The 14,040-nt window shown below is 38.9% G+C and overlaps 1 protein-coding gene across 2 annotated transcripts in view; it reads right to left on the bottom strand.

Annotated features, from left to right (window-relative positions):
- fgf14 (fibroblast growth factor 14) overlaps window positions 1-14,040 on the bottom strand; it is a 38,703-nt gene that overhangs the window by 5,986 nt on the left and 18,677 nt on the right. The window contains exons 1-3 of one of the 2 annotated variants that reach the window (XM_077727556.1): window positions 7,642-8,235; window positions 5,323-5,433; window positions 4,146-4,249 (exon numbers count right to left, since the gene is read on the bottom strand). In XM_077727556.1, the coding sequence (XP_077583682.1) occupies window positions 4,146-4,249; window positions 5,323-5,433; window positions 7,642-7,834 (408 nt within the window). In that variant the 5' untranslated portion in view covers window positions 7,835-8,235. Of the gene's footprint in view, window positions 1-4,145; window positions 4,250-5,322; window positions 5,434-7,641; window positions 8,236-14,040 lie in introns of those variants that run through there. The other variant, XM_077727555.1, reaches the window with a different exon arrangement.

Below are 14,040 nucleotides of genomic sequence, written 5' to 3'. Positions count from 1 at the left end.
TTTGCATCTCATGGGGGAGAGATGAAATGTCCCTCTCAAGTCTGCCTCAGAAATAGAAAAAAAAACCCGAAAGGACTCCTGTGGAGAATCTACAGTTATTACACATAGGCAGAGAAGAGTGGAGAACTGTGGGCATTTCTGTCACTGTGAAAGAATCCCCATCCTTCACACCCACCCACCCACACTTGAATCGGAGCGACTGAGAACAGCATGAACGAGACGGTAAAATAACACAGTGGCTGAAAGATTAAAGCTGCGGTAAACCAAAACAACTCAAGCAGTAGCAACCATGTACATATATCAATGTTGACGTGCCATAAGTGAAATCTAAATGGATTGGGTGTGTGGGTATAATAGAGTATGTGTAAATCATTGCTTTATATGTACAGATAACAACAGACTATCACCCCTTATTTATTCTTTCAATTTGAACCCAATGGCTTTTATAAGGAAGTGGCTTATCATGTTATTTGGTGGTACAACAGACCAATTTATTTGCGATAACGAGAAGACGCTATGTTTATATGTTTTCAAATAAAAGTCAGAGGACAAAGACATTTCAATATTTGCAAAAAAAATGACGATTAAAACAGTTCTAGATGTAATATCTCAATTCTGTCAACAGCAGTTTCCATATTTTAGCTCACTTAGCAAACAGCCATATGGACTCAACAGAAGAGCCACATGTGGCTCCAGAGCCATAGTTTCCCTACCCCTTTTCTATACACAATGATATGTACTATTCTTTTCATTTGCTGTACTACCAGGAAAAAAAAAATAGTTGGGAATATCTGCAAACATGTTTATGTTGGCTTCCTTTCTATTTTTCAATTCCAACTAGGTTAGAACTTTGTTATCATCAACATTATAGACATAATTCATCATTTCTGAGTCTGAATTTGCTGTTTCACGACAATAACCTCTGCTTTTGCGCAACAGATCCTTTTAGGGATCCTCCTCTAATGACACACTTGTTTTAACAGCCCTATTTACCTGTGAAATGTACATATAAAATGTTTTAAAGTAGCATTTTAAATCACTGATCCATGGAGGCAGGTGTTGCGCTTTAGCAGGTTTGGACTGTGCTTTCCCATTTGAGGCTGTGGTTGCAAACACTGTGAGCTCAGCTCGCTATTTATGACCCCCGTTCCGCCCTAATTGCCTTCCCATAGCATGAATGTCAAGTACCATGCAAATACAAATTGTACACTTGTCGCCTGGAGAGTAGCGTTAATCTCTAAGTGAGTCGCGTGAGGCGGTCGGTAGCTTGCAAAGCTGCAAGTTGTCTCCAGACAATAATTGAATGCGTGACACCCATGAGCCTGAACTCATATTTATTAATATTTAGTAGGATTCTTTATGAATATCATTTCGCTCTATTATAGTGTGTAGGAACAGATCATTTGGATGGATGTTTGGGCCTATTCATTGGAACAAATGATTAACAAACAATACGGGATCGTGTGAATTAGCGATGTTGTAATGCTATAATGGCTCGCAGTAACATAAGTGTGATTTAATTCCCTTGGAGCTTCTTTGAATCAGGGATGGAAATACTACTGTTTATTACAGCTTCCATTTTCAGTAATCTGCTGCTTTGATCTTTTAAATATGCAATGTTGGAGGTGTGTGTGTGTGTGTGTGGGGGGGGGGGGTGTTAGTTGATAAGAAACCAAGATAAAAAAAATGAAATACTTAAAGTAACAATAATTAAAGTGAGAAAAACTGGCTAATTTGGCTTTTTATGTAACTCTAGACTAATAAAAAAAACATAAAAGGTTGATCAGATAGAGACAAATTATATATAAGTGTGATTTATAGTCTGGAAAATATGGATATATGAAAAATAATCCAATGCAATACATTGAGGTATTTTGGTCGTTTTTGTTTCGTATTTTAAAATAGTAACTAAATATAGTATAGTACTGTATTTGTATTTTATATATAATGTTTGCGATATCCCTATTACTTTATCATCTAATGCTGTCAATGGCAGTCCTTATTTAAAAATAAATTTGGAAAACTCAATCTTTTTGACCATATTACAATCTTCTGTTGTTAAAGTGGAATCATGTCAAGTTGGCCCTTGTATCCTTAGATTTTTCCAAAAGTTTGGACACCCTATTTTACACTATACAATGTCATCACCCCACTCATCCGAGTTGTTCCACCCTTGTAACCGTAACAGTACATTTGCGTTCATTCGCACTGAAAACAGGTTCACGCAAAACCATCTGTTAGCCAATGAGCGCGCACACACATTTTGCACTGGAGGTGTTTGGTGAGGAGGTGCTATGCTTGTGTGAATCCGAAAATTTGACTTCAATACTGTCCGTATGCTGATAGCACAAATGAGGAACAGTATTGCTGTATTTCAACAAGTCACTGCTGAGCAAGGCAGTATTATCCAACTCATTTTTGGCACGAGCCACATCAAACTTACCTTTTTAATAATGAATTAAAAACCCAGAATTTAAAAAAAGTAAAAATGTATTCATATATAGACATATTTTGTTTTAAGAGCAATTTAAACCATAACGAGTTGAAAAAGCAAGATTTTTCGAAATATTGTTGAGTGTAGTAGAGACTAAAGCCATCCTTCATAGAAACTCCTGCATAATTCTTATTACATCTCATAGGCAATGTCGGCCATAGCAGGAAAGATAAATTAGCCTGGAGTTCATTGGCTCTTACAGATCAGAAAGGCGCCATGTGATTGAGCTCAGCTTTTGTTGCAAGCTCCTTTTTTTTTTTTGTACCGGCGCTTTGAAAGCAGTTGGAAACGAGGTGCCCGGCGGGACTCCAGCACAAAAGAATATACGAGGCACGACCGAGGGGCATTGAAACGTTTGCCGAGTAGTTCCTGGAAAAAGAACACGGCTCTGTTAATTCACTTCTACTAAAAGTGTGTCTTCAACCGTAAAAGACTTCACAAGCCAATTCTGCTAATTTGACCTTTACAAAACAAAAAAAAAGACATTTAACGATGGCGTTCTAGTTTTGGGGGGACTTTTTCTATTGTTTTTTATCACTTGTGGGACCTGTAATTTTAATAGTGAATACATCCCAAACATCTATGTTAATATAGTTATTTTTAAAATAATAATATAATAATAAAAAATATATAATAATAATAAAATACTAAAATCCCACATTGATTAGGAAATAATAGATGCACTTTTTAAGTGACTACCTTGACCATTTAGTGTTATAAATTGAAAAATGCAACATAATATAGGGTACACATAAGCTTCTTGTGAGGTACATATTGATATTTTCATCATTGACTGCAAGCCAATGAAACTGGGGAGCAACAGGTGGCTATAGTTTGGACACCCCTGTTTTATATTAGTACCAGACATTTTATTTGTCATAGTTGAAGCAGAATTAAAACAACCTCTAGAAGGTTCCTTCCAAATGTAAGTGCACTACTACCTTTCAAATCTAACTAATGGCGAGAAGCAGAAGGGCCCATCTAAAACTGACAAAGTGATAACGGCAGGAGAGGTTGCGTCTTTCATACGGAGGAGGATGAAAAGTGCATCGCAAGGCTGCCATTTGCCCACTAAAAAGGGTCTAGAGAAGTGGGCGGCTTGATCACAACCTCCATTAGCGAGCAGGAAGAAGCGGCGGCGGACGGATCGGCGAGCCGTAGATAAGGAACACCGTGGCCCGACCTCAATGATTCCCACTTCAAACGCGCCTGGAGGTGAGTCGACGCATGGAGATTAACGGCGTGTCACAAGAAGAAGCCCTTTGTTATGCAGCGACAATACATCAAGGCTCAGCTACCTTTTTTCGATTTCATTTCATCGAGAGCTGAGATTTAGCATCATAAAGTTTCCATTTCAGTGATATGTTTCCTCTATGTCCATCTATTCTCTTTTGATATGCAACTCTTAGATGTGAAAATGCCATCTTTAGGTTTGGACGCGACAGCTGAGACTAAGATAAACAAGTTGTGACATTAAGTGAGGCGTTGATCTTGGACACTTCAAACGTGTGTTGTATTGCTTTGGTGGTGAGTGTGAAATTCCTTAGAATGTCAAATTGTACATTTGGTTGTTTACTTGAAAAGTATATCTTGCAGAAAATGCATTTTTTAGCAACCATGACCTCAAGAGGGTACACTTAAATTTACTCACTGATGTGTAGAGATGACCTTCCCCGTTCATGGCGATGTACAAGCCCGTCTTCACTGATTGGATGGCGACGACTCGGAGGCCCACGGGAATGAGATTGAACAAAGCTGAAAAATAACATATAAAAACATATTCTAAATCATTTCAATCTTGAGCGGAGTTGTCAAAAGAACAAAAACATGACTTTGACAAAAGATTGCGTCTGACAACAAATGTCAGACTGCGGAACTTCCTGTCTGCTAATAAAATCCTTGCTGGAGTATCTGCTGTGCATCATGGTTGATATAATAGTCCTATGCTTGCTATAATAGGCAACATCTGCTGGCCTGTTAACCGTCCTTGTATGAAAAGTGGAATGATAGGATGTAAAAATGCATTTTTATATTGAGGAATAATAATAAATAACATATGACTGAACTTGAGGGAAAAAATACCCATTTTGGATGGTGTGAAAATATTCCACTTGGTCCAACTGGGCTTTTTTTTTATAATACATGAAGTGACATGTGCCACATTTGGTCAGGCTGACATGCAAATGTCAAGTGTCACTCGTTAGCAGATAGCAGTCAAATGAGGCAGCTAGCCTGAAGCTGCAGTGCCATTGCCAGTTATTAATACCATTTCCAACACTTTCCTGGACGAGCTTTCCATGCTCGTGACCTGTAAGTACAAATCAAGGTTAAAAATGCTAATGAAGCTAAATTCCTCACTAGATTATTGTATTAAAATTCAAAGCTCGAGTTCGCATAGTGAATAGATTGACCTTTTTTTTTCTAGTGCAATTTAAACAGAATAGAATCCAATGCTATGAATCATGGCTGAATGTTAATGACTAAAAATTGATTTTGCATGAGGTTAATTATTTAAATGTTACAACCATCATTAGCTCTTTACTTTTTATGATACCGATATGTTGTTTGGCATGCAAACTGTGTCAAATAATTGAACTGAGGTAGAAATCTACCTTGTTCTGGTACATGAATGTGATTTTTTTTTTTAAATGGAGAATTTATGATGTCGATTTATATTGAAGTTATACTGTATAATAAATCATCAATGATTTGCGTTTCCTGTGTGATTCATTACAGTCTCATTCCTGGAGAATGGGTGAGGGGTGGTGTAAAAGACAAATTTTTCATCATGGGCACCATGACAGCTAGAGAACGAGTCGACTACTCACAGGAATTACTGTTGTCATCCTTGGTGCCATCGAGAGAGCCATCGGGATTCATTTGCAAGTAGTAGCCCTGTCTACAATATAACCTGGTCACTATACCCTTGAGCTGGGGATCTGCAAGAGAAAGAACAACAAAAAACACAATGATTAGGAAAATCTAGTCTTAAAAAGTACATAAAAACCTACCTTTAAGCCAAACTAACCACTTTTCTATGCCGCCTATTTGAAGTTGAGAAAATTAACAAAATGTAAAGCGAATTCAAGCTTCTTGTGCAGGCCATATTCTGCTAAATTTGCTGCAAGTCAATAAAAATCGGGGAGCGTGTCCCTATTGTACACTCCTGCAATGGAATGACCACAGAACTCAATAATGCACCCAAAAACTTATAAAATATGGCCTCCAACATGGAAAAAATTATGTCAATGTACAAGCATTATCCACAAGAGCGTGCTAAAGAGGACATCAGCGTATACTCGGAAACCAGAACGTCTCAGCTGTGTGTGTGTGTGTGGGTGTATGCATACGGTTGTTTGTGGGTTAATGTGGCTCATTCGTCATGCTTAGTTGGAATTTATCGCTTCTCCGCAGACTGCAAACACGAACATGAACACACACACATGTACACAGAAAAAAATAGAACTGGAATTATCAATTGAACCACATTTGTCAGAAGAAATGAGATCCACAGTTAGATCATTCATCACTAATATCTCTATCAATTCTTATTTTTGGGTGCAAGAAGGACACACTGATTAAACATGTTTTGCATACGAAAAGGATTGGTTTGACGTATGGGGTGATAGATGATTTATTTATTTGTGATTTAGGTGCCCTTCATTGTGCTTAAAGAAGTAGATGTAGTGGAACATGACATTTGAAAAAGAATAATCATTTTCCCCTCTGAGAATTGCCCTTTGAAATACACAGGGTTCCTGATTTGACATCAGATTAAAGGTTTGAAGAAGGTCCAAGTATAATTGGAGCTAATACGCAGAAGGAAAAGCTTTTCTGAATCACCAGGGACCAAATATATTTGAAATATTTTCTAGAACAAAAGCTATCTGGGAATATAAATACAAGTGGAAAAGTAATCATGGACATAATTGCAAATTTTTTATATTGTCTCTTCTCAGAGGGAAATTGATTTTAAAAAATTAAAAACATTGATTTTGCAAGAGTGCAGCACAATGTGAAGGTGGTTAGCATATGCGCCTCACAGTAGTGAGATCAAGGTTCAAGCCCACATCCCTAAAAAATGCTTGCTAAAATGATTGGATGCTCTAGATTGTCTTCAGATAGGAATATGATTGGTCATTTGTACCATATGATTGGCTGGTAACAAATTCAGGGTGTTTCTGACTACTTCCCACAGTTGGCTGGGATAGGCTCCAGCACCCCCGCGACTTCTGTGAGGATAAGCGGTACAGAAAGTGAAGAAATGATTTTGCAAGTCAAAACAGATCAGCCAGCAAAATAATATTACTATATAAAGTTCTTACATTTTGAACATGATCCCTGCCATATTTGGATGGAAATCCCAAGAAATTATCAGTGTTCATTCATTTGACTTGTGTGTGTGCAGTGTGGGGTTGATTCCCCCTGGGTGGCAAGGTGATTGCAGTTTTGTGTGTACCCAGGATATGTTGTGTCCAAGAGGAAAGTGTGCATCCCAGGAATTCATCTAATACCTCTTTCTACAGAATGTAATCTAATAATCGGCATCATTAATTGAGCCAGATCGTTGACGCATTGAGATTACAGATGTGCAGGGAGTGTAATCGGATTTACAGATGGTTAATCCTCCCCCAAAATCTGTGTGACCATTAGCCTTGCAGACACCGTCCTAATGGGATGCCCTTGAAAAAAAAAAAAAACATAAATGATAATTGACTAAGAGGGCTGGAAATCTGATGCTCTCCAGGTGAAATGTGTGATTTTTCAAAAATAATGTGATATTGTAACCATTTTTTAGAATAATTATATCCTAACATTAAGTTAAACTTGAGAACATGTCACAGAATCAACAAAAATATGTATAAAGACCGACTTATAGTCCAGAAAATCCGCTATATACCACAAAATTGAACACCCAACAAAAAGACATTTTAACTATAGAATACATTCAACTATCCACAAATATCTTATTTTTGAGTGACTCATATGCATCCAGAGTGGACGTGACAATTACCAGTGATCTAAAAATCAATGCTTCATAACCTCTTACGTCCCCGCGCCAAAATAATATCGACAAAATAACTGAAGGTGATCATGTAAAAGGAGTGTCAATCAACCGGTGGTGGCTACGCCGGCAAAACTTTCACCTTGTCTCCGTAGCCTGCGTTTCCTGAGGCCAAAGATGCGCACTTTGGAGAAGATGTCCACCAGATTACTGTTGCACAGCCCCTTGTTCTTATTGGGACTCTTGCGACGGCGGTTGGTGGACGGCCGGTCCAAATGTTGCTCTCTCGCTTGCCTCTTTTGCCGGATCAGTCCACTGGCGATGGCGGCGGCCATGGCTGCGGCTGCCCGATTTCAAGCCCTCTCCCGACAGACGCTCCGGGTCCCGCGGTTTGCGCACGAAACCACTCACGGTCCCGGCATGGCGGGACTTTCTTCTCCCTTCCACTACCGTGTAAAATCTTGATATTTTCTTGATTCAAAACCAATAAGAAGCCCCTTTTAGTCCCAGTACTACATGATAAAAACTGGACTGTGTGTCTCATCCAGGAAATTGTGCGTAAATCCGCATGCCTGCGTAAAGAGGGGGTGCCGTCTTCAGGAAGATTCTCCCAATATGTAGAAATTGTTAGAGTAATGCTAGAATAAATCCAGTCCAGTTGTGGCTGGCAGCGTGCTGGGAGGCAAATGCACTCCTCTTTTTCCATCCTTTTCACCAGCCGGGCTGGTCCTCCCTCCTTGCCTCCCTCCCTTGTCTCCCTCCCTCCTTTCTCGTCCTTCCTTCTGTCAGTAGAGCACGCACGCTCAAGCCGCTGTTTAAGTGACGCGCGCACAAAGAATTGGACGCAACTTTGTCCTGAGGCGACACGACCAAATACGGTGGCGAAATTATAAAGCAGTGTAAATTCTAAAGAGGATCAGAAAACAATAAGATTAAAATTGGATTTGAGGACTAGACCTGTCAATGGCAGGGAATGAGTTGAGCAAAACTAGCCAGAGGTATTGTAATATTTATATTTAAGGTCTTGAAACAAATGGCTGTATTTAAGATTCCTTTAAAAATATATTTAACTCACGAGCCCTAGTTTGAAAATATCTAATTTAGTATAATTGTGATGTTTAAATGCTTTGTCTATGAGCTATCCATCAGTAACGGCATTTTCAGCACCATGGACAGCGCCTTTCGCTCAAACATGACACTCATCCATGTAGCCGCGGTTTAAAGGTGATAGTAATATACTGGAATCATCAAGTGTGTATATGTTAAGAAAAATATACAGAGAAAGACAGAGGTGGAGAGAGATAGAGAGGGAGACTGAAACAGAAAAGAGAGAAAGAGAGAGAGACACACACACAGCAGCAAATCACAAGCAACCGAATTAAAACTCGAGAGAGCCATCTGCTGTTTGTGGCTGTAATTAAAAGCTCTGGGCTACAAAGAGGGAGGGTGAGAGAGAATGGCTAGTCCCGGGGGTCCTCCAACCCCCCCACCATACACCTGTTGAATCCAGCTGTACTATTATTGGATGCCGAGAGCTGAGAGATGAACATCTGGCCAGACATCCATCCTCATTAACCGAAAGATCGTATTTGTTTCTCGAGCTAGATGGCGCCCGAGAAAAGGAGAAAAAAAGAACATGACTGATAAGGGAATTAAAATTCAAATATACTACAATATACGTGTTGCTCGCGAAACGTGCAGTGAATGCATCTGGTCTGGTGGATGCAGTAAAAGGCTGCGACCAGCAGCGGACACTGTCAGACCGTGACTGAGACGCTGATATGCTCATCTAATCATATTCGGGACAGAGTGCTATCCATGTTTTACTACAGTGGGAAAAAAAACGGAAGACAAGTCAAGCGGAAGACTAACCAACCTTTCATGACATGGACTCGATATTTCACCTCCCAAAGGGGGAACATGGCAAGTACACACAGCAAGTAAATGAGGCGGGAAATGTGGGAAGGAATGTGCTCACCTTCACCAGCAAACAATCTCTCACAAGACATGGTTTATGGTATATATTGTCTTCTATGGCTATATGCAGGGCCAGTTTTTGCCATGTGCTATTGTGGGCGACCGCCCGAGGTGCAAACAAGTTGGGGGTACGGGACAACGCATTTTGTTTCTCAAATTGCAGTAAAATCCACCTAATTTTAAATGGTTAGATGCTGTTAAAGGCAATAGACGTCCAATCCATTGAATCCAGTATTTCCATTCCATTTTATCAAAATTCTATCACTTAACAATCCTAGTTGCATGTTCCAAGCAGGCGTGGCAGCCTTCAATTCCAACATATTGATCACATGACAAGATTCAAGCTATGAAATAATCATAACCCATTAAAGTATCACTCCAATAGCAACATACTCTATTTTCTATAATGATCCAGCCCAACGGAAAAGTAGATTTTTCGCAACTACCGCCGCCGCATTTCATTACCGTAATGGCGTGAAGATAATTTATAGGAATGTTCTACTCAGGAAGAAAAACAGGCACACGTACCTACATTTTTTTTCCTCCTGCACGTAAATGCGCGAGTCTCCATGACGCTCCCATTCCAAAGCTCACTTTAGCCAAAAGCCTCCCCTCCTGCTCCCAAATGCCGCCCCATTTATACCGCGTCCACTCGGAGATAACATGGTTACGGTTAACTTGACAGTTGAACCCCCTGAGCACGTTGCATTTGTTGGACACAAACTGGAGCCAAACGATATGCATTTATCACTTTTTGTCACCAAATATACATGGTAGGTATATTTCGATAATTTGGCTGTTGTTTAGAAGCAATTTTAAGCCAAGTGAGTCATTTTTTTGTGGAAATGCAAAGAAGATGGATGCATAAGTGAAGTGGGTGGCCAAACTTTGAAATCATTCCAAGTACTTTTCTTAAATTAAGGGATCGGAATCATGCAAAATAAAATTAAATGATGGAGATTGATAGACATCTAATCTATTTTGACTTACAAACATCTAAATATACACATGCACACATGTACACACATACATATGTATACATATATATACATATACATATATATACATATATACATACATATGCATACATATATATACATACATATATACACATATATATACATACATACATATACATACATACATACATATATACATACATATATACACATTTATATACATACATATATACATAACAGATACATTTAAGTGACTACCTCCCTCTTTTGTTAAAACTGAGAAATACAAAATCATGTAGATTGAACTAAAGATTCTTGTGCAGGGGATATTCAATTATATCTCAAAATGTTGCAGCAGAATTTGGGCAGCCATGTTTTGAAATGTCAATAGTGTTTATTTTTTTTAAGACACGTACAGCGGTGAGGGGGGAAAAATCAAGGATGCAATAGAATGGGACGAAGGCTTGTCTCATCAGGACCAAACATTGTAATTGAATCTGCTTTGAGGAAATGACATTAGCTTGACTTGAATGCCCTGCAGCGACGCTGCAACCAAATGTCAGGCGACACGATTTGGATAAACAAGGCGATTGATGCTGATCCTCGCTGCTCCGCCTGCAGGCCGCCTTTCATCATTATTGCATATAATGCAGAGAACAAATACCTCAATTATGCAAGAACAGATTTGGTAAATTAGCTTTTTGTTTGTTCTTTGGCTTTCTTGGAATATCAGAAAAAGAAAAGAAAAAACAGTTGTGGACTTTTCAAACTTTGAGGTTAGAACTCTAATATTTAACTTCTTAATGTTTGTTAGACAGTTAAAATGTGTATCCAACACAAAAAAAAGGAATTTTCCAATTGGATCGAGTTTTGGCAGCCAATGAATGCATTTTGAAACCTAAATATTTTTCCTTTTTACTTGACTCCGATCACCTATTTAGCAATTAAAAGGATTACAAAGAAAAAAAGCACTATGAATCTTTCTCATATTTGCCTTTGTTCCTTAGATCGCTTTATCGCCTTGCCGTGCCTGCCTGCCTGCCTGCCTGCCAACTCCCTGCCAACTTGGACCACTCACAGGAATCCCCCGCTCTGAAACCCTGTCAAATAAAATGTCCATTTTTAATGCCCGTATATTTCTTTCATTTAGGTCCCACGCACAGCTCCTGCGTTTATCACTAATGTCCTCAAACGATAAGTCACATCACTGAAAAGTTGACTTGCAGTCCAAATTTACTAACACGAAAACAACTTGTACACCCCTTAAAATCTCTCCAAATAAAAGTCACGTCCACTTTCTACAACAACAACAACAGCAATAAAAAAAATGCATTTTACGCTTTGGAAACCTTCCAATAGGGCCAAATGGACACAAACCTTTAGCTCATCATCTGGTAAGCATGTGTCATAAAATCATTGCAATGTACATCCCCTAATGGCTGCCAGGCACTCAAATACGCCCTAGGAGTCAGTGTCACGCCAGGTTAATATGAATCTCCATTTCGCCAGGATGACGGAACCTTATCCAACACCCCCCATCAGCCCAAGAGGACAAAATTAAAAGCTAGCTAGGGGGCACAAAAGCCTCTGACGGAGACACTAATGAAACGCAGTAAGTGCCACTCAAAAATAGCCCACTTGCCGCTTGAATGACTTCTTTAATACTTCAATTGCTGTGATTAGCTCCTCACGTGAGGGGACTGGTAGAGTGGCTAGTTTTGGAAAGATGACTAGTTACTCAGGGAACATGCAGTACTGATTGAAATGGGATGATAAGACAATGACTCACAGTTGGTTGGGATAGGCTCCAGCACCCCCCGAAATATGAGGATAATCAGTCCAAAATGAATAAGGGACTTTGATCCATTTTACTTCAGGAGCCAATGAATTAATACTCAAAAATAAATATTTTAGACAAAAAGAATACCTAATGAAAAGGAAAAAAATATTGTAATAATAATATATATCACAATTACAATAATATTATATACCACACTGGAGTGGAAGTCACATATTTGGGAAGCCATTTTTTTTTTCATTTTATCAGAAACCACATGTTAAATTAACAATAGTAAAATGGAAGAAAAACTGGCTTTTTTAGACAACTATAGTTTAAAAGAAAAACAACCTAACAGTCTGGTCAGAGGAAAATACATAAATAAATAAGTCGCATTTGTGCAGGCCAAGTCAAACTATGAAAAATTACAACTTATAGCCCAGAAAAATAATAATAATAATTCAAACTTGATCCTATTTTTCCCCATTCGATTCTGATTCTCTTAAAAGTACATGATCAGGCCTGATACAATAACGTGTGGAGGTAGCGATTATAAATACCTAATGGGACAACTTGGCCAAATGACTTTTACATAAGAATTTTGTAAAAGTGATCAACCTTTATTATCTTCCCCTGACCTTCCCTTGATGGCCTTCTTTTTCGGGGTGGAGGCACACAGACTGGCAAGCAAAGCCAAACCCTGTCATCTGCATTTTGATCACATATCCATAGTGTCGACGTCCTATTTTTAAGGATGCAGCAGCAGAGGAAGAGGGAGACCGGCTTCCTCAGCAGTTTGCCGTTCCTTCGGGAAGCCCGGGGCGGCGTGGGAGAATATCAATTAGTTGGAGGTGACAACCGCATACTGCGTACGCGTCAACTTTGCATCTTGCCCAATAGAGGGTGGCAAAATGGTCATTAATATAAACACGTGTTTAGGCGAGATTGTTAACGCGAATGATCTAATTTTATCTAAATGTTTTTCAAATGGTTTGTTTTTTCAATAGTTAATTCTTGCAAAGAAATAAAAAATATGAACTTTTGTTTACATTTTGTGGACATCGCTAAAACACGTCTTTATCTAAGTGGTATTTTCTTAAAAATCGAAAGATTGGACTTCACTGAACCAAAAACTTGTCTTTTTTTGTCAAATAAATTTTAAAAAAGCTTGAAACAAAGTTTTAATCCTGTTTTTGCCGTTGGTCGGAAAGTTAGGGTCACCCACAGGAGTTACGTAAGCAAAGGTTAACTTGTTTATCCGTTTAGTTTCATTGCTGTGGCGGCCATCTTTCTTTTTTCCCCTTATAAATCAAATCATTTTTATCAGATAAAAAAAATAATAACATTAGTGCATGTTCAGTAGGAAATTGCTCCAACACCACGGTTTTATATTGGGGTGGGGTTTCTTTGGGGGGCCAAAAAATGGTCCGCCCATGGCACAAGAATAGCTAGGCCCGCCTCTGAATGGATATATTTCACTATGCTGCAGATCAATTTGAGTTTTTGTGTCATTTTTCTGTTGTGAGATTAGTTTAGTGCTAATAAAAGGATAAATCCCTCAGCTCAAGGATGACTTAAGTAGAATAAATACTCGCAGTATGAACAAAATAAATTGATAAACAGATGGAGAGGCTGCAGATGCTTTAACTATGTTGAGCCGCTAGAGGACAGTGCAGGGCTCAGCAGAAGTTTACCGCAGGATCTGACACCAGACAAGAAAAACACACACTTTGGCTCTCTCGCTTCTCATAAAAGACTAAAAGCCTCGTGGTGGACTTCAGCAAGCAAAAGGGAGCAACCTCTAAATGGAAAGCCATCAAGTCCAATT

The sequence above is a fragment of the Stigmatopora nigra genome, chromosome 11 (assembly GCF_051989575.1).
Source record: "Stigmatopora nigra isolate UIUO_SnigA chromosome 11, RoL_Snig_1.1, whole genome shotgun sequence".
NCBI classification, from domain to species: Eukaryota; Metazoa; Chordata; class Actinopteri; order Syngnathiformes; family Syngnathidae; genus Stigmatopora; species Stigmatopora nigra.
Note: the sequence above shows the minus strand (reverse complement) of the source record. Positions and strands in the feature narration are given on the sequence as shown.